Source organism: Hypanus sabinus, chromosome 7, assembly GCF_030144855.1.
Source record: "Hypanus sabinus isolate sHypSab1 chromosome 7, sHypSab1.hap1, whole genome shotgun sequence".
Classification (NCBI taxonomy): domain Eukaryota; kingdom Metazoa; phylum Chordata; class Chondrichthyes; order Myliobatiformes; family Dasyatidae; genus Hypanus; species Hypanus sabinus.
The window spans coordinates 163884889-163906666 of NC_082712.1; the positions used below are offsets into that span (position 1 = coordinate 163884889).

Sequence of the window (21778 nt, forward strand, 5' to 3'; positions counted from 1 at the left end):
CCCCTGTGGGTTTCCTATTGTTAGCACACACTTTGTAGAAAAGTATAATTATAGGCAACATCACATGTAGTACAGCTCTTTACAAATAACTTGTCATTGTTATGCAACTCCTAGAAAAATCTCTCACATTGTTACATTTGTAATTTACAAAAAGGAGGAAAGACCTCACGCCAAAAGTTTGATCAGATTGGTGGAACTTTTATCTTCTGGCTCTCTTCAATAGTTTCTTCACTAGTACATAATATGGATAAACACCCATGTTAGGGCAGCGTGGTAACCCAGTGAAATATTATTACACAGTTAGAGCTGTGCAGCCATGGGTGTAATGGGATTAGCATGTTAGTCTTTGGCTAAACCCACTTTGGCATGCATTACTGTGCCCATTTGGACTCTCCTGCAATTCCATGCAAAAAAACGCCAATGGAGAATCAGGAAGGACAACAGACCAAATTACAGCTTCATTGCCAAATTAGGTGCTTCAGGAAATTCTGGCCCATTTTCTCAGCACAATTAATTATCTCTCTCTCAGTAACAATTAGAAGGGCAATTTGCCATATGGTGCAAAATAGGTTTACTTCACTGACACCGCTTCAGAACTTCTTTTCTAATCAAGCTGAGGGAGAAATAAAGAGACAGAAAATGAGACCAGCGTGGAAGGATTAGTTAGGGTTAGATTGTTCTACCAAGGTTTGTACACATGCAGTGGGCCAAGTTGCTCTCTTCTGCATTTCAGCTCATTAAGATTAACAATGCAGCTGTAAATGACAACGTTGTCAGAAATAGCGCAAATGAATAGAAAAGGTGCAAGTTAGTCTAAAAACATCAATTAGTTAGCTGAATCTATGTCATTTGATTGGTGTATCTCCAGCTAAAAAAAAATGTGTTTGTTAAATGTCCATGGATACATCATCCAGGAAGCTGTACTGCAGCATAAAAGCCAGGACCAACAAGCTCTGGGACGGCTTCTTCCACCAGGCCATCAGACTGATGAACTTACGCTGATTTGTGTGTACTCTATATTACATTGACTGTTCCATTTGTTATAAATTATTATAAATTACTGTGATTGCACATTGCACATTTAGATGGAGATGTAATGTGAAGATTTTTACTCATGTATGTGAAGAATGTAAGAAAAAAAGTCAATTCAATAGCTGACTTCCTTTTAATTCAGTCTCCCAAAAGACTTAGCAATAAACAAGTTCTTAGCCAAACTTAAGAAGAAATTTCAACACATTTCTAATTCCATGTGTAACAAGAGTAAAGTCAGTGAGATGCTAAAAAGTATTAGAGCTTTTATTTACTATCTGCTATAAAGAAAGTCAAGCATCAAGGTGTATTCTGAGATGCTTATAAAGGACTTATTGAGCTGATTTACGCTTCCGACAGGCTAATATTGTCATTTGGATAAAATCCCTTCTGCCTTCACAAGTTGGATGCAAGATATCCTATGAAGACCAGAGGAATTGGTCCATGTGTGTGTCTGTACAACTATAGCAGACTGGGAGCAGGTGATGTACAAATTTGTCCAGTGCCAGCATTAAAATACCAATTCTAATTCACGAAGCTCTTCATTGGTTTTGGGATGTTCCAAAGCTCGTGAAGGGTGTTGCATAAATGCAAACTTTCTTTCTTGGAGAAAGCTCACTGTGTATTCTGTTTCAGCACTTTGAAGAAAAGCAAAGAGCGTATGATTTGAATAGAACGATGGTTTGGTGGAAATACTGGGATTTTAGCACACAAAGCTCATTTTGCTAATGGCAGGCAATTGGGAACTGGGGTGGTTGGAAGTAGAACAAGAATGGGTGGCATGGTAGTGTTGCAGTTAAGGTAACACTATAATAGCACCAATGACACGGGTTCAATTCCCACCGTTGTCAGTAAGGAGTTTGTACATTATCCCCGTGACCACGTGGGTTTCTTCCAGATGATCCAGTTTCCTCCTACATTCCAAAGACATATGGGTTAGCAGATTAATTGTTCAAATGGGTGTAATTGGGACAGAAGGGCCTGTTACTGTGCTGTATCACTAAATAAAAATTTTAAAAAACAAATAACATTGCAAACATGGGTAATTTTGTGAAGGTCACCCTGGGCAAGACAGAAAAGCGGCTTATTTTCAGTGATTCTTGTAAAATCTAGCTTTGTGCACTTCACTGATGATGAACTATGCCAGTGGTTGCTGAGAAAAGTTGTACTTGGGCTCCGCCTTTAAACTGCTCCACTGCTCCAACACTTCTTAAGAAACTTTTAAACCTACTCATTTCACCAGGCTTCTGGTCACTTAGCTTTGTGACTGGTAAAAATAAATCCTGGGCTGTTTTACCACAATATATTTACTTTCCAACTGTAAGTTCAAACAAACTCAACATTCCAACAAACATAAAATAATTCATTATAGACAAAATTGTTTCAGATTTTGGCACATGCAACATGCATCTTCAAATCAGCAGAGCCATAAAGATCAGAGCACAGTCTGATGTGCTCCAGTGCCCCCCCCCCCATGCACAAGTTAAACAATCTTTCAGCTGAGTCGCCTAAAATAGATTTGTTGGACTGAAGAACTTAATTCTAAGTGAAAGATTATTGACATGCTGCAGACCAAAGTAATTTCATCACACGCAGTGCAGTTAATACTGTGAACTGATTTTTGCCATTTTAAAAAGCATTTTTAGATCAAATTTTGTTGTTGAAATAATGATGAGGTTAAGTTCTGGGGAAATATAAAATAAAAATTCTAATCAATTCTGCTGCTATGGAGACAGTAACTCTCATTCTCCTCCCTCTATACCACTATTATACATTCTGACCCAAACCCTGTGAACCATGCTTGTGTTTAATATCTGAATGAAGTTTAGATTTTTGTATAGCTTGAAATGTTGGACAGCCCAAATACAGGGGGGGAAAGTGACATTTTGATCAGTACTATCCATGTGACAGCAACTAGCAATATTTTCAGGAAGGAAGGAACTAGAAATTCAGAAGAGAAACTAATGAAAGAGGTTCACATATTTTAAACGTATTTGCTCACAGGATTTAGATATTTCAGTCTAGAGCTTCCTCTGGGTGAAAGTAGCTTGCTTAAAAAACTAAGGGTCAACCATATGGCTATACGTCTATGGTCAGGTAGAAATGATGGATTTCCTACTGAACTGGATTGATTTTAATGATATGTTCAACACCAACTCTTGAAAGAGAATTTATATCCATTAATTTTCATGGGTGGATTTGAACTCACATCTCTGAAACTTAACCATCTCCTGAAACGTAATACCTACTGGGACTTCCACTTTGTCTCTCAAAATCAGGTGTATTTGAACAAAATCATTTGCTGGGTTTCGGGGGGGGGGGGGGGCAGAAATAAAAGCTTGGGCATCTGACTAACTTGGGCAGGTTTCAGAATTGGTAGGAATGTGATAACCCCAAGGATTTCCTTCTCTTCTATAAAATACAAAGATTTAAAACAGAAACACATTATCATATTGAAAACTTGCTTTAAGATTATTTCTGGGCAGATTCTTGCAGTTGTCAGAATGTGGGTTTTTTTGCCTGCTTAAGGATGTGAACCATTGTGAGTCAGGAGACCAAAGTTCAAACAAAGAATCTGAATTCTGATTTCCTGAAAATTGTACAATGGATCGACGTCAATGAAAGTGTTCCTGCAAAACCACTACTTTCAAAGTAATGGTGGGGCTTGGGGGTAAAGGGTAAATTAAAACTAAACCCTTTGCTGTATTTTTTTAATGTGCCATGCACCAGACATTTGGTTCTTTGATGTAATGATGGTCAACTACAAATCAGTTCTCCAGAAAAATAAGTCTGGTTGAATACTCCAAAAGTAGGACCATTGTTCCACTGATGTCGTCTCCCTAGTTTTCACTGCACTGGAAAGAATTTGATTAACTTAAAGAGTTAATTAAGGTGCGAAAGCAATACAAGCAAACAGGCCTCAGCCAAGCCACCTCCATCCACTTTTGTAAAAGCACTTTAGAGTCATGCTCACAAAACAAACATTGAGCTAAGCTAAAAACTGCAGCCGCTTAAAACATTCCATAATCCAGCCTGCGTGATTGCACGAAGCAAAATAGCAAAATGAAGATATTGTGGAAGCTCACAAAAATGGATATATGCCACCCACACCAACAGCCACAAAAACAAAGTGCTTGGTGCCAGAGCCACAGAAGCGATTATTCATGAGGGAATTATCAATACCTGAATCCTTTCTTAGGCAAGGTATTCCTATTAAGCTGTGGATCACTGTAGGAAAGTGAGAAGAAAGCTAAGTCCAAATAGGAGGTTAAGTTGTTGAATGACTTAAAATAAAAGAGTAGAAATTTCATAACCTCTTGGACATAAACAGTACAATAACTTATTCATCAATCAGATTGAGAAAACAAAATGGTAGTTTGAAGGTTATAATTTTAAATATACATATGATCTTCAAATCCATTAATGCTAAATCTGTGGTATACCAGGTACAAGGATCATATTCTCAACTGGTCATTAGTCACAAAAAAAATCATCTTTAGAGCTCTTAAGAGAGAAAAACAACCTAAATGTTTTCCTGATTAACAATTAAATACTTAAAAAATATTTTCAATAGTTACTAATAAAATGTAAATAACAGATACTCTCATAAACATCAGCACGCTTGTTTCCTGGTGCCAGAAACCGAGATAATCCATTTCACATACAGTCTTTTGCAGTAAAATTTATCACTTCATGACAAAGTAAATACATGAACAACACGTAGTTAGCATTTATTTAATCAAATTAACACTTTCAAAGTAATAACAGATCAATGCGAACTTCAATACTGGGTCACTTCTGTGGTTAAAGGAATAGAAATGTATAGTTTCGATCAAGAAGTAATAAAGATCCGAATTCTTTTCTAATGACTTCTTTTCCATCATTCAAGGGGTTTAGGAAAACTCCTGTACCTGAAGAGTCCCATCTGACTGTACTGAGGAAACAATGACTTTATTTCCAAAGATCTACCTACCAACATCTGCACAGAACTATCCAAAACCAAACAAATACTTTTATTTTTATCGATTTTATGCCTGGAGCAGTTTGGGCTTTGAAATGTTTCAAGCATAAGCGATCAATTGACCTCACTATGACTCAAGCAAGCCACCAGTAACATTAGCCATACAGAGGAAACCATATTCTTACTTTGGCACTGTAGAAATGACACTAATAAATATTGGCAGGCCACTGGCAGAACAATATTGCACAGGAGAATGTTAGTGCTGTTCTATGCATACATAATTCAGACGATTTAAAAGTTAAGCTCGAAGAATACCACTTTTCAGTCAATCATCCAATCCTAAGTATTTCAAGTAGTGGCGAAATGGAGGTACCCTCTTCTGAATTAAATGCAATTATACTTGAACAATTATGACGAAAAGAAGCAACCTGCTTACTTATGTTTTACTACCTGAATGTTCAAATGTCACAATGATGTAAGTCAGGGAGGTAAGAGTGCTCTAAAATAGCAAACTATAAAGGAATACCATTGAAAATGTACTTAGCATAAGTAACTTTCCTGTCCAATTACACTGGAATGCATTGTCTATTAAAATGTGAAGGTCAATATAATTACACCTTGCACGTGGCATCATGTGAATAAAAATGCCTACAGCTCTACTGGTTTACCCATCTGCTCAAACAATGGATATGGTAACAATGACACTAAAAAGGATCCTCAGGACTTTCAAATTAACAGAAAATAATTTCCTAAAGGCTGCGGGAAGAAGGGGATTATTTCAGGACTTCTAAGCTGTTGTTAGCTAAATGCACTGTGCAAAGCTTACCTTTTATCTTTGAAGTATCAGCCAAATTCTGTGACAAACTTGGCCAATAAGTCAACAATAGTAAATGGAATTTAGAAACAGTCACTATCACAAAGATGAGGGTGTAACAGTAGTTGTCGTTATATCGCTCACTTGTCCTAGAGTCATAGAAAAGTACAGCACAGAAGATGCCCTACAGCCCAACTAGCCCATGCCGAAAACATTCGAGTTGCGCATTCGCATCAGCTTGCATTGGGACTATAGCCTTCCATTCCGCTACCATCCATATGCCTATCCAAACTCAACTGAAACATTGAAATTGATCTCGCGTGAACCACTTGTGCTGGCAGCCGTTCCACTCTCTCACGACCATCTGAGTGATGAAGTTTCCTTTTAAGGTCCCTTGAAACTTTTCACCTTTCACCCTTAAATATGACCTCGGTGGAAAAAGCCTGCTTGCATTTACCCTATCTATACCCCTCATAATTTTGTATACTGTACTGTTGCCCCTGAAGTCCATTAGCGGTAACCATTGAAAGGAAACATGAAATTGGAGGAGCAGAGGGGAAGAAAATAAATCAATAACCAAAGAATAAAAGCAAAGAATGGAGACATGAGCATGTCGCCATTTTGAACGAATATTGTTGGCATGTTTGGTGACAATGAAAGAGATGGAGGAAACTAATTCCAGAAGATTTAAGTAAAGAAATAGAAGTATTTTGCCTTAAGACAATGTTGCCGAACAATCCTTGCGATATATTTCTTGCTTATAGCGCAAGTCATTCCACATAGCAGAGAGAGTGCAATGTAACTGGCCTCTGAAATTCATCCCATTAACTCTTCGAGAGGATTACACATAGAAGCAAACTATATAGTGCTAAGAATCAACGCTTAATTCTTGGGCAAGTTTTCTGTTCAAGAATTATCAGAATCAGGTTTAATATCACCAGTATAAATTTGTGGCATCAGTACAATGTAATACATAACAATAGAGTAACAAAACTGTGAATTACAGTAAGTATGTATTTATTAAATTATAAAAGTAGTGCAAAATAAAATTAGTGAGGTAGCGTTCAGGGGTTCAATGTCCATTCAGACATTGGATGGTAGAGGAGAAGAATCTATTCCTGAGTGTGTGCCTTCAGGCTTTTGTACCACCTGCCTGATTGTAGCAATGAGAAGAAGGCATATCCTGGGTGAGGACGTCGCCTTTTTAAGGTAGCTCTCTCCTTGGAGATGTCCTGGACACTATGGAGCTGACTAATTTTATGACTCTCTGCAACTTACCGGTACTTCAATCCTGCTCAGTAGCCAGCCATACCAGATGGTGATGCAGCCAGTTAGAATGGAACATTGGTAGAAATTTGCAAGTGTCTTTGGTGACATAACAAATCTCCTCAAACTCCTAAGGAAATATAGCTGCTGTCTTGCTTTCTTAACAGCTGCATTGATACATTGGGTCCAGGTTAGGTCCTTAGATACATTTACACCCAGGAACTTGAAATTGCTCACTCTCTCCACTTCTGATCTCTCTATGAGGCCTGGTGGGTGTTCCCTCATCTTATCCTTTCTGAGGTCATTAATCAGTTCTTCCGTCCTACAAGTTCTTACAGTTCTTTGGTTCAGTGGAAAGTTTTTCTGTAACACCACACAACTAGCTTGTGTATCTCACTTCTGTACGCCCTCTCGTCAGTATCTGAGATTTTACAAACGATGGTTGTATCGTCAGCAAATTGATCGATGACATTTGAGCTGTGGCTAGCCACACAGTCATGGATGAAGAGACAGTAGGGCAGTGGGCTAAGTACAGATCCCTGAGGTGTGGCAGTGCTAATTGTTAGCGAGGAGATGTTACTTCCAATCCAGTTGCAGAGGGAGGTACAGAGGCCCCCATTCTGGAGCTTTTCGGTTAGAACTGTTGGAATGATGGTGTTAAACACTGAGCTGTAGTCAATAAGAAGTACCCTGGCATAGGTACTTGTATTGTCTATGTGATCCAAGGCAGCAGAGAGCCAATGAGGTTGTATCTGTTGTAGGCCTATTGTGGCGATAGGCAAATTGCAGAGGGTCCACATCCTTGCTGAGCAGGAGTTGGCTCTAGCTATAGCCAACCTCTCAAAGCACTTCATCACCATTGACATGAGTGCATTGGATGATCATCATTAAGCCTTAAGCTCTTCTTGGGCACTAGTATAATTGTTTCCTTTTTGAAACAGGTAGGCACTTCTGACTGTAGCAATCAGAGATTGAAAATGTCTTTGAAAACCCTGCGAGAGTTCACCCTCTTGAAATACTGCCCGACTTCAGCCTCTGAGACTGACATCACAAGATCACCAGGTGCAGCAGGGATTTGCACAGATTCTCCTTTTCAAAGCGGGCATGAAAAGTTGTTGAGCTTATCTGGGAGTGAAACATCACTGCCATTCATGATGTTGGGTTTCGCTTTGTAGGAAGTAATGGCATGCAAACCCTGCCAGGGTTGATGTGCATCTGATGTTACCTTGCTTGGAATTGTTCCTCAGCTCTTGAAATAGTCATCCACAAGTCATACCTGGTTTTCTTGGGGTTGCCAGACTAGAATGCCACAGATCTAGCCCTCAGCAGACTACAAACTCCTGGTTCATACACGGCTTTTGACTTTGGTATGTCTGGTAAGTTCTCGTAGGCAGGCACTCATCCACACAGGTTTTAATGAAGTCAGTGACAGCTGTAGCATACTCATTCAGACTTGAAAATCAGTTATGCTTCCAATGTACAGAATCCTCAGTGCATACTGGCCCTAAACTTCAGCTTGTCCACAGGACAACCCGATAGCTTCAACACTAATTTTGCCTGTGAAGCAGAAAATTTCCTTGGAAGTTAAGTCCAGTAATTAAATACATATTTGTATTTATCACTAGCATAACACTGTGACATGATATTAAGCAATTGTCCCATGTATCAAGGATCACCTGAGATTACTCATGATTAATGGGAAGCATTGTGAGGAACATGCCAATTTTATTTTTAGATTTTCTTATATACCAATGTCAACTTTAAAAGGTCAGAAAATTGATTATTTGATGAGTAATTCAAGGCACATTTCAAATGAAGGACATGAAGTTACCTTACTCTCCCAACATAGCCCAGTTATTTCATTTAATCTACACTTACTTTGTTCTCTTTCCTGATTTATAACACTTTCTATATCGTACCTCAGTAACACTCAGGTCTTAAATGCAAAAATTCTGCAGGTGCTGGAAATCCAACACACACACGCACGCACGCACGCACGCACGCACGCACACACACACACTCACTCACTCACTCACTCACTCAAGCATCAATGAAAATAAACAGTCAATGTTTTGGGTCGAGACCGTTCTTCAGGTCTGGAAAGGAAGAAGGAAGGTGACAAAATAAAATGGTGGGAGATGGGAAGAAGGATAGCTAGAAGGTGATAGGTGCAGCCAGGTGGGTGGGAAAACTAAAGGGTTGGAGAGGAGAGTGGACCATAGGAGAAAGGGAAGGAGGAGGGGGCCCAGGTAGAGGTGATAAGCAGGTGAGAAGAGGTAAGAGGCCAGAGTGGGGGAATAGAAGAAGAGGAGGGAGAGGGCATTTTTTTTACTGGAAGGAGAGATTATGTTCATGCCATCAGGTTGGAGATTACCCAGATGGTATACAAGGCATTGTTCCTCCACCCTGAGGGTGGCTTCACCTTGGCACGTATCGGAACAGGAACTCCTCCACCCTGAGGGTCTTGTTAATTTCTAAGTCTACTAGTTTGGGGGTGGTATGGGGAGAAATGGGAAGGAAGAGGGGATCTAGGAGGAGGTGATAGACAGGTGAGAAGCGGTAAGAGGCCAGAGTGCAAAACAGGGAAGGGGGAGGGGAAACTTTTTACTGGAAAGAGAAATTGATATTCATGCCATCAGGTTGGAGGCTACCTGGACGTAATATAAGGTGTTATTCTTCCACCCTGAGGGTGGCCTCATCATAGCACAAGAGGAGATCATGGACAGACATATCAGAATGGGAATGGGAATCAGAATTAAAATATTTAGCCACAGTCAGTTTTGTCTTTGAGTGTTCTATTATGTGGATAAACAGGTGAGTGTGTTCTCAATAATAGCCAGGGGTAAGGATGAGGATGACTGAGTTTACCGTGGACTCTATGAAACTACCTATCAAGTAGCACCTACACGGTTTGGCTTCATTTAGAAGGAAGCCCAACAGCTGGGTTGGAAATGGATTGACTATATAGCCAGTCATCATCCAACGAGGTGTTTCCTGGTCCTTAACTGCATTACTGGGATGTAAAGTCCACTGGCCTACAGATCACAGCATTCAACAAGGCAACTCCACCAAGGTAAGGCTGAAAGGAGTTGGGACAACAAGGTGAATGAGTGGGCAAATACTTAAGACAGAAGCAAGCTGGAATTCTCAAAAAAAGATCAAAAATACTTTTTAACTCCTGTTTCCTGCCAGAAGCTTATCATTAAAGCTCGATAATTTCAAACACCGTCCCAAAAACAAGGACACAGCTGAGAAATATCACCAAGGGTTTCCACATCAATCACCTGTGAAATGAAAGCAGTGACATCATCAGCGGAGGCGAGGGCTGCGTTCTAAAAAATGCCGAGAAGAGTGGAGTTGGAAGCTAGGCAAGTTTGTCAATGGACAGTGAGGAGGTGGTTTTGGGGATGCAAATTACTGGGTGAAAATCCCATTGGATAATCCAGACCCCCATCTCTGATCTAAAAAAAACACGATGAAAATTACCTTTTTTTAAGAATTTAATTAATTTATTTATTGAGATACACTGTGGAACAGACCCTTTCGACCCTTTGAGCCACACCACCCAACAACCCTAGCTTACAGGACAATTTACAGTGACCAATTAACCTACCAACCAGTACCTCTTTAGACAGTCGGAGGAAATGGGAACACCCATGGGAAAACGTACAAGCTCCTTACAGACGGTGGTGGAAACTGAACCCAGGTGGCTGGACTGCATGGAACTTGAACAAGAGACATGGCACTAGCTTCAACCTTTACCACGTACACTGGAAGTTTACTTAAAATATGTAGTGTGCCACCAAATAAGGTCTGATCAAATTAAATTCACAAGGATTATTCTCCCAGAAAAGTTCTTCTCGAGTATTGTGTAATTTAATATCTATTTAAAAACTAGAATTCCATTTGGGAAATATTTCTGCCCAAATGAAACACTACTCAACTCAAAACATTAGTGGGTAATTTTGAGATCGAAGTAGTTTAGCACCAAACAATATAATTTTAAAACTTCTTTCAGAGTAAGCTTTAATTTAAGGTTAATTATAAACCCAGATGATCCTTGAGGACAGGACTGCCTTTGATTGAATTAGTTATCTGATTTAGACTACGAGCATTACCTGTCTTGTTTCCTTGGTAAAGTATTTCTGTTGAATTTGGGGCTAGTAGTTGGGGAAGAGAGAGAGCTACAAGGCAAAATCGAACAATTCAGAGAAAAACAGAGAGAAGATAGATTAGCACTTGGAATAGGAAGATGTGAGAAAAAAATACAAAATGTTAGCAGCTCTGAGAATAAGTACATCTACGTCCATAGCAAAATTAGATGTTTGATTCATTTAAAAATTCTAGTAACACAAAATCCAGAATACGGCAAAAATAAATCTATAAACCATTGAAAATCTATTGTGGGAAAGAACACAGTAAATATAGAAACAAGTTATTCAGAGAACAGAATATGACATGTGGATCTTGTTAAGGGTAATGATCAGTCTGAAATTTTCAAAGAATATTGCCACGCGATGGAAGCGGTGGTCTCCTGCACCAAGGAGTGTCAGCAATAGGGAATTCTTGGATGTGGGTGCAAGAACTTCTCTGATATGCATCATAACACCACAGAGAAGGTCTGTTGCTTAGAAAAAGACATAAGTCCCAATGACAGAGCATCTGATATCACAGTGATGTGGGTCAAAAAGGGGGAAAGAACTGGACTTGGCAGCATTAGGGAGATAGCAGTGAACAATCAAATTACTGGAGGCATGGGACAAGGTGCATACTGCTAGATATCTACATCCTGATAGCACTGTACAGGCAATTTGGAGTCTGTCAGAAATTGTGGTGGAGATGCAGGCAAGAGGCTGAGGCCAATGCTTACTTTCCTTGATAATCCCCTCTCTATAATTTTCTGGTTGGGCTGAAATGCATCTATGATCACGACAGATGGCTTGATGTACAGGTTGCTACTTTAGTGGGAGCAGTAGAAAGTGAAAGATACAAAAGTGACAGCTTAACTGATACCACTGTGAACTGAGGTGCTTTGTGCTCATGGCCTTAGAAATACCAGCAAGCTCACTTAAACATTGGGAAGCTGGTAGAACTTCAGTAAAGCAAGTGACACCAAGAAGAGCTTCGTGCTTTTTAACAATGATAGATTTCTGATTTCCTGAAGAACTCATACTTGTGTTGAGAATTTAACTTTTGCATGTCTCAAATACAATTTGTCTGCTAATGGAAATTACAGGCAAGCTTTTTTTTTAAAGCATGTTGTTCCCATGTGGCCCATTGAGTCTCTGTCAACTCTCTGAGAAATCCCATTGGTCTCATTCCCCTCCCCAAACTTGTTTCTGTGCCTCAACTTTCTGGCTTTCCACTTACACCTGGGGCTATTTTCCAGTTAATCTGCCAGCATGGCTTTGGGATGTGGGAGAAAACAGAAGCACCCTTGGGAGACTCATGTGGTCACAGACAGAAGATGCAAACAGGTAACGGCTGAGATAAGGATCAGACCCAGCTCAGTGACTCCTGTCAATCTGATTAGAGGGTTTGATGGTATTTGATTATTTGTTGGTGGCAGCTTGCAAAAAAACGTCATTTTGCTAAAATCAAGCAGTTGCCAATTCCATCAAATTTACCGAGGGAATTTAGTAGATAGCTTCCATGAGGGGGATAACATATTGTTCACATATGAAGTGCATGTCTAAAAAGTCAACCTAAACGTTTTATAATGCAGAAACACGAGAAAGTCTGCAGATGCTGGAAATCCAAAACAACACAGACAAAATGGTGGAGGAAGTCAGCAGGTTATCTGTGGTAATGAATAAACTGTCGACATTTCGGGCCAAGACCATTTTGAAAAGGAAGAAGGAAGACGCCGCAATAAAAGGTAGGGGGAGTGGAAGGAGGCTAGCTGGAAGGTGATAAGTAAAGCCAAGTTGATAGGAAAGGTCAAGTTCAGGAGAAGAGGGAATCTGATAGGAGAGGACAGTGGACAATAGGAGAGGGGGAGGGAGGAGTAGTTATAAAATAGTTTCATTTCATTAACAGAGGAACTGTGATGTGTTCGTGTTATCCAACAGAGACTGAATTTCTAGGCAGCAATGTCATGGAGGGGGTGTAGTGTAACATTTTATACATATGGATGCGGAGTACAACTGATGAAACATATGGCGAAATGTTGGTACGTTTAGGAGATTCAATCCTCTTGGTGATCACCAGAACAGTTCACCACTAAGCATTAATTACATTCAGAAACTGACAGGGGGAGAATTAATCAAGAGTAGGCCAGTCTTGGACAGGAACACAAAACATTCCATGGTTTCAGGAATTTGTAATTCCCAAATCCTGCCACTGTGTAAGAAACATATAGAAATTTATCCTCTGGTGTATTCACTTATTCAGGATTTGAGTTCAATATGCTTTGACGCCCACAATGTATCTTTGGCATAGGACAAAATTCCAACCCAAGACTTCCAACCTACAGATTAATAATTATCACAAGGAAGTTTGTATTTATTGATTTTCCTCATTTGCCAGCCAGGAAATTCTCCAAGAATGATCACATCTCCCATCATCAGATGAATTCATTCATACAGGTCATAAATCCTGGCCAGTCCACTTATTTCCAAACTATGTTTGGACTATGACTAACTTTCTCAGTGGAAGACATTATCAAGGATCCAGAGTATCACAGTATCACTATCTACAAAAGGTTAGAACCTATTTTAAAAGCACAAAATAAACCCAACTATCAACAAAGTTAGAATGAGATTTTGAACTCCTTTGATTTATCTATGGTCAGTTGTACCAACCTCCAAGAAGACCACAACCATGTTATTGGGTTTGGAGGTCTCAATGGCCTGGAGAGCTATGTTGGCTGGAGTCAGGGCTTTATGCTTTGGCTCCCAGTAGGGTCACCCATGCCAAACATGCCAAAGGGTAAAGGGTAGACTAAGAGTGGTTCAACCACCGGTCCTCCAGATTTGAGGGTTCATCTAGGGCTAGCAACCCTGGCTGGTAAAACAAAATTGTTAAGGAAACAGCAATGAAAAGTTCTTCTCCATCTGTGTCCGACGGCATTCCTGACTTGCGTGACTAACAGCAGTGAAAGCAAGAAGAAGCTACTGACAAGATGAAGGAAGCCCTGAACACTGCCAGAGATGGAGGACCTTCATTGCTGCCCTAAATGTCAGTGGCATAACAGGCAGTAAAAATAGTACCAAATGTGTGCTATAGGAATTTGCTGTGCTCTCCTTCCAATGCTCAGCTTATACTCTTAAATGGTTAAAAACTCTTAAATGGAAAAGTCTTAAATTGACCAAAGACAAATTTTTGCCTCAGAACATTCCTTTGGCACAAATGCAAAATCAAATTAATATCCATTAAAGAGATTGGTGGTGAAAGGAGGAGCAGATAAATGAGCAACGTTGCATCATGACAATGCTTCACTTCATACCTCTCAGGCAAAGTTGTCTTAACACTGTTCGTCCTCACGAAAGGAGTAAGAGAGTCATCTTTGGAGGAAGGGATCAAACCAGTGGAGTTGTGATGACTGAGGCCACCTCCGCTGCCGAGAGAGACGTCAATGGACTCACAGCTGGTATGCAGGCTGTTTACCGACTGATAACCAGGGCCCTCCTTACTAATGGTAGACGAACTGGTCAGACTGGCACCCCAAGGTGCACCGTTGGAATGGACTGACGCTGGACTGGAAGCTAAGGGAGACTGTATCATGTCTGTGGTCTTGTTATAGAGTGGGCTGCTTCCTCCACTGCCTAAGCACGACGGTGGAGAATCCAGGCTGCTCTGCTGGCTCATGGTGGCATGGGGATTGGAGATGATGGTGGAATTCTTCATGTTTTCAGATGTTGTGACAGGCGCTTGCTTAGCACTTGGCTTGACCCCGAACAGTCTGTTTAACAAAAACGCAAAAGACTTAAGTGGTGTCTTTAATTTCAACAACAATATTCTATTGTTCCACTGGAACAAACACCTGGAGGCACAGGGAGGGTGGAAAAAATCAGTTTACCAAATGACACAGCTGAGTAGTGCCAATATAAAATTTGACATATTCCAAACCAGCCCTTTGTTAAAAATGATTAAATGACTTTTTTTCAGAGACATGTTCCTTTTCCCCTATGTCTAGACAGAACATAATACCTAATCCTCTCAATCCATTATTATTTTAAAGAAGTGGTGATGGATGAAGTGAAGGTCTTTTCATCGGGGTAACTTAACCTAGATAATGGTACAAGTGTTAAATTAATCCACAAATGTAAAAAGGTTTTTATCATTTAGATCTTTGTCCTAGACTGCTGCAAACAGTACGATTTCTATGAACATCACATGTGGAATCTTGACTCAGGATTGTGGTTAAACTCAATTATGGAAAGGCTGGCTTTATTATTTATTAAAAAAATAAAGGAAGCATTATGTAATGTCAGTCTTTGGTTCCTGAGGAGATGTCTCTATTTTAAAATAGTGTAAAACATGCCTTCACATAGTGCCTGAAGCATTCAAAATTGTACTAAGGTTTGTCAGGATAGATACAAGAATGTTGTTTCCCTTAACTGAAGTGTCTAGTCTTATAAGGAGTGGGAAGACTCCTCACAGACGGAAAACAAAGTGTGTCGGTTCATTCACTGAGTACATCCCAGAGACAGGCAGATTTCAAAGGACAGAAAAAGATATGATAACAACCTTCAGGCCATTCTACTCATGACTTGGCGCTAATATTATTTTTTGTGACTCCATGTGCTAACGTAACTAAATGTGCTGTGTGTGACTTTATGTACTGAGTTTTGCACCTTGGCGCCAGAGGAACACTTATTTCATTTAGCTGTACATGTGTATGGTTAAATGATAATTGACCTTGAACTTGATATACTGCTGAGGTAAAAACTATGTTGTGTAAGTCAGTCCCACAAACTGGCATCAAGTTATAAATGGTTTGTTTTGTGTTCAAAGTACAAAGTAAATTTATTATCAAAGTACCTACATGTCACCAAATACTACCCTGAGATTCATTTACTTGTGGGCATTCACAGTAAATATAAAGATATACAACAGAATCAATGAAAAAAACATACATGAAAGCAACCTAAGACAACAAACAGTACAAATACAAAAAGGAAAAAAAAGCAAAAAATATCGAGAACACGGGTTGTAGAGTCCTTAAAAGTGAGCCCATAGGTTGTGGAATCTGTTCAGTGTTGTATAAAGGTAAAGAATTTGCACAGTAAAATCAGAAGACTGAAAACGTCAGGCAGAAAGGTACATAACAGGATATTTTCTCTGTTACATAAGTTACATATTAACAATGGAGTACTACACAAAGTTAAATATTTGCTCCCACTTTTGGGCAGCCTTCACAGGCTTTAAGACAATGCAATCCCTTACATTAATTCTTGGAATTCAGTTCTTGAAACTCTTTGCAGAACCTCTTGAATGCTGGTTGCCAAAAATACCACCAAATGAATTTCAGGGTTGTATATGGTGACATTTACGTATTTTGCTAATACATTTACTTTGAACTTTGAAATGCGGAGCAATCCTGTGGGACTGAATGACAGACGGCTGCAACTCTTTCTTATGTCCTTTCATGAATATCTGATATTCTAAAGTGCTTTGCAACCAATGAAGTACTCTTAAAGTCTAATCGCCAATGCAACATATGAAATTCAGTTTTCACTCTGTGCATAGGCTGCTCCCACAAAGAGCTAAACAAAAATATGCAGATAATTCAGTAAGAGTAACTTTGATTGCAGAATGTATAAGTCAATGTTCCTGATAGCCAGGTAGACTTGTGTTCAGTTGTACTTTTGTGCATCCACAGAAATTGCCTTTTCAGCAACAGGTCTTTTGTTTTATTGATACAAGTTGCAAGAACTAACTAGAGTTTCAAGGAGGCAACTTCTACTTTCTGTTTTACTGATGGAATACATGGAACAAAAATCCTTGGCAAGGTATGCAGGAATTAGCCACAAACTCTTTAAGCAGCAGAGAAGATTTGAGGAACAATATCATTGTTGGAACAACAATATTGGAACAGTATGGCTGACCAGTTTCTAATCTTTGACTCACGTAATTAGTCATAAAACACTACAGCACAGAAACAGGCCTTTTGGCCCATTTAGTCTATGCCAAACTATTAATCTACCTAGTCCCATTGACCTGCAACTGGACCATAGCCCTTCATACCCCTCACATCCATGTACCTATTCAAACTTCTCTTAAATGTTGAAATCAAACCCACATCCACCACCTGAGTGAAGAGGTTCCCCCTCATGTTCCACTTAAACATTTCACTTTTAACTCTTAACCCATAACCTCTAGTTCAAGATTCACCCAACCTCAATTGAAAAAGCCTGCTTGCATTTATCCTATTTATACCCCTCAATCTCTCCTCATTCTCCTACATTTTTGGGAATAAATTACTAATCTATTCAATGTTGAGATGTTCACAAACCCAACGATATAAACTTACGGATTTTTTAATCAAGTTATTTAATGTTCTTGCTATTTATTTATCTTTGCATTTGCAGTTTGTTCACTTCTGCACTCTGCTTGATCTTTCATTGATCCTCTTATAGTCACTATTCTATAGATTTACACAGTATGCCTGCAGAAAAATGGTTGTATGTGGTGAAATATATGTACTCTGATAATAAAAGTTACTTTGAACTTTAATTCAGGTTCTCAAGTCCTAGTAACATCCATGTTAACTTTTTCTGTGCTCTTTTAATGTTATTGACATTTTCCTTGTCGATAGGTGAGCAGAACGGACACAATACTCCAAATTAGATCTCACTATCATCTTATACAACTTCAACATAACACCCAATACCTGTACTCAGTTCTTTGATTTATGAAGGTCAATGTGCCAAAAGCTCTCTTTACAACCCTATGTACCAACATGATTTAAGAAATTGGACAGAAACTCTCAATATTATGGATGGAGAGAAGTCAGTTTCTAATGAGAGAAATTTTTTTTAAAAACATGAGAAATTATCATAAACATGTGAAAGTCTGTAGATGCTGGAAATCCAGCGCAACACACACAATGCTGGAGGAACTTAGCAGGTCAGACAGTACCTATGGAAATGAAAAAATAGCCAAGACCCTTCTTCAGGACTCCAGATGCAATGGATTACATTCTATGATGAAGCGAAAATCGTGGAAAGTGAAAATAAATGGTAAATGGAAGAAAGATTAAATGATAGCATAGTGGAAGCAAATGAGACTGCATGATATGGACAGATAGTTCTGAGAAATGCATGTGGATTGACATATCATCAAAACAAGTGCAAGATTTCAAAGAAACACATAGTGATTAACATCACTATTTAACAAGCAATTCTGTTTCTTTCATGTGGACACTGCAGCTAGTAAATTACAAGTAAATCGCATATATTTCATGTGATTAAATGTGACAATATAGAAAACAGAGCAGTCGTTAAAGGTAATTTTCATAATAGTGACATTTAGGATCAGGCTGACTTACCAAATTATTTTAATCAGCTTTCAAATTACTCCTCTTAATCACTTCCACTGTATTTTCCCATCAAGATTTTGACTGGCTTGTTAGCTGTTTTTGTACTGTGCATTATTGTTCAACTAATGAATCCCAGGGGCTGATTTTTTTTTAAAATTCTTTCGATTTGCACACTTCAGTTAATTTCTCATATCGTCAGCTCAATATCCCTTCTGAGTTTATAAGTTCAAGTAATACTTAATTGTTCATTAAATGAGTTGGAATGGGGAGTCAGCCTTTGTCACGCACACTAAATGGATGATGTTGAGTCCTGTTTGAAGTCAATGGAAGTGAATTTTAGATGGTTTAATATTGACCAAATAACTTCTCACAGAGTTTTGACAAGCGAAATGATTTCAGCAACCGTAAAGCATTGGTTAAAAGAGGGCAATAAACTATGATTTTCCAACAAATGCATGCCCAGTCAGACTATGCTCCAGTTACACAGGAGGCTTCACAAACAGCATTCACAAAAAACATTATTTATTACACAACATCAATGGTGTCTGAAACTTGTCTCTCCCCTGGATGTCGACTAAACTGAGCCTCTTAAATTAATGCCTTCCCCCTGAGAGAAATTCCCATAAGAAGGTGTATGAGAAAGACATGATATGATATTGCAGTAGGTGTGTAAACAATGATCGGATTTATCAGGGACTGGTCGCAGAAAATAGTTGAAAAGCTTGATGGTGATTCCCTTGCTTTATGTGAGTTGTATCAGTGATGTAAGACCATAAGACATAAGAGTAGAATTAGGACATTCAGCCCATTAAGTCTGCTCTGCCATTCCATCATAGCTAATTTATTATTCTCTCAGTTCCATTCTCCTGCCTTTCCCCGTAACCTTTGACACCAGTACTAATCAAGAACCTATCAGCTTCTGCTTTAATTATACCCATGACTTGGCCTCCACAGCTACCTATAGTGATAAATTCCCACATAATTACAAGACAAATTGCTTCCAACTGTCTCAACCATTTCTATATTTTTTCAGAGATTTTTATCTAGGGTTTGTCTTTGTAGCCTCCAACAAGTTTCACTTCCTTGGTCTTTGTCCACAAGTCTTAAATTTGCTACTCATCAAATACTCTTCCAGGTTTTTTTTTCAGGTGGAATGAATATTTCTACAACAATGTCCCTTCAATCAGTGAGCCTATTTTGTCGCCCTCACTGAAAGAGTTTTCTGATTCTATTTTACAACACTATTGAAACTACACTCAGTAGTTACTTTATTAGGTACATTTGTACATCTGCTCATTAATACAAATATCTAATCAGCAACTCAATGCATTAAAGCATGCAGACATGATCAAGGGGTTCAGTTGCTGTTCAGAGCAAATATCAGAATGGGGAAGAAATGTGACTAAGTGACTTTGACCATGGAATGATTACTGGTGCCAGATGGGGTGGTTTGAGTATCTCAGAAACTGCCGATCTCCTGGGATTTTCACGTGCAGCAGTTTCTAGATTATGGAAAATGGTGCAAGAAACAAAAGCTAAAATCCAATGATCAGTAGTTCTGTGGGCAAAAATGCCTTGTTATTGAGAGAGGTCGGAGGAAAATGAGCAGACTGGTTCAAGCTGACAGGAAGGTGACAGTAACGCAAATAACAACACGTTATAACAAAGGTGTGCACAAGAACATCTCTGAATGCACAACACTTCGAAACTTGAAGTGGATGGGCTGCAGCAGCAGAAGACCGCACCGTATTCCACTCCTAGATGTGATAAAGTGGCCACCGAGTTCCCGTCTTATTCAAGATTCAGGATTGATATTCTTCAGTACACAGGTGTAGTGGAGAATGAAATGACTCTTTCTCTGGATCTGATGCAGTATATTAAAAAAACACAATAAGCTGAAGAACAAAATTCTAAAAAAACACAGAACTCTGCTGAGTTATTGACTTCTCTGCTAAGAAAAATGGACTTCCCCCCCATCCCACTCCCTATTCAAGATTGTTTAAGTTCATTTCCCGTATATAAGAGCAAGCAGAACAAGAAATTATTGTTACTCCGGATCTGATGCAGCATGAAAAAAAACACCAAAGAAAAGAACACAATAATTCTAAAAAAAAACAATAAATATAAATACATAAGACATAGATTGATTGTATGTCCATAAAGTGAAACCGGGGTGTAAGTAAGGTGACAGATGGGAAATAATAACATAGTGGTGGAGTTAGTGGGTAGAGGGAAAGTAACCATTTGGGGAAAGTAACTGTTTTTGAGTCTGGTGGTGCTTGCTTGGATGTTACATAGCCTCATCCCTGATGGGGGTGGGACAAACAGTCAGTGAGCAGGATGTGTGGGATCCCGCGTGATGTCATTAGCCCTTTTCTGACACCTTTCTGTATATATGTCCCTGATGTTGAGTAGGCTGGTGCCGGTGGTGTAGTTTTGACTCTCTGTTTTAGAGCCTTCCTGTCCACTGAAGTGCCGTTTCCATACGAAGCCGTGATGCAGCTCGTCAGGATGCTCTCTACTATGCATCTGTAGAATGATGTGAGTACTGATGTACCAGGTCCAGTCTCCTCAGAAAGTAGAGGTGTTGGTGAGCTTTCCTGCATGTGTAGGATGTGTTCTGTGACCGTGAGAGGTTGTGTGTGATGTGTACTCCCAGGAGTTTGAAACTGCTTGCAGTTTCCACAGCTGTGCTGCTGATGTAGAGGGGGTGTGAGCGGTCTGACTGCTTCTTAAATCTATAATCATCTCCTTCGTCGTCTCGTCATTTTATATATTTTATTTAAATCTCACACCTCCTCCTCTGTTCTAAAAGGAACTATTCAGTTGAGCTAATTTTGGCACATAACTAAATTTGTTCAGCTTTGCCAACGTCTTTGTAATCCTCCCGCCCTCCCACATAGCCCTCCCATTTTTCTATCCAATATGCCATTATTGACAGTCATTAAACTTATGTGTACATGATTGGAATTTTGGCAAATCGTATATATCATTTTCTCTCTAAACACAACAAATGCAGTCCCAGACAGGTATGAGACAATCTTCCTATTTTAAGGACTGTATCATGTTCAATGAGGAATAAATTATTTGCCTTTTTGAGTAATATCCAAATCCTGGGTTGTCAATGTTACTTTTGAAATTTAAAATTAAAAAATGTACCATCAAATGCAGCTTGAATTTATGAAGCATTTTGAAATACTAAAACATGTCATTGGAATGTTTT

At 39.2% G+C, this 21778-nt stretch overlaps 1 protein-coding gene across 2 annotated transcripts in view; it reads right to left on the reverse strand.

Annotated features, from left to right (window-relative positions):
- The window catches only part of nav2a (neuron navigator 2a), a 498795-nt gene that overhangs the window by 94476 nt on the left and 382541 nt on the right, over nucleotides 1-21778 (reverse strand). For both annotated transcript variants that reach the window (XM_059976038.1, XM_059976039.1), the window contains 2 exons: nucleotides 14518-14973; nucleotides 4213-4257 (listed from right to left, as the gene is read on the reverse strand). In XM_059976038.1, the coding sequence (XP_059832021.1) occupies nucleotides 4213-4257; nucleotides 14518-14973 (501 nt within the window). The remainder of the gene's footprint in view (nucleotides 1-4212; nucleotides 4258-14517; nucleotides 14974-21778) is intronic.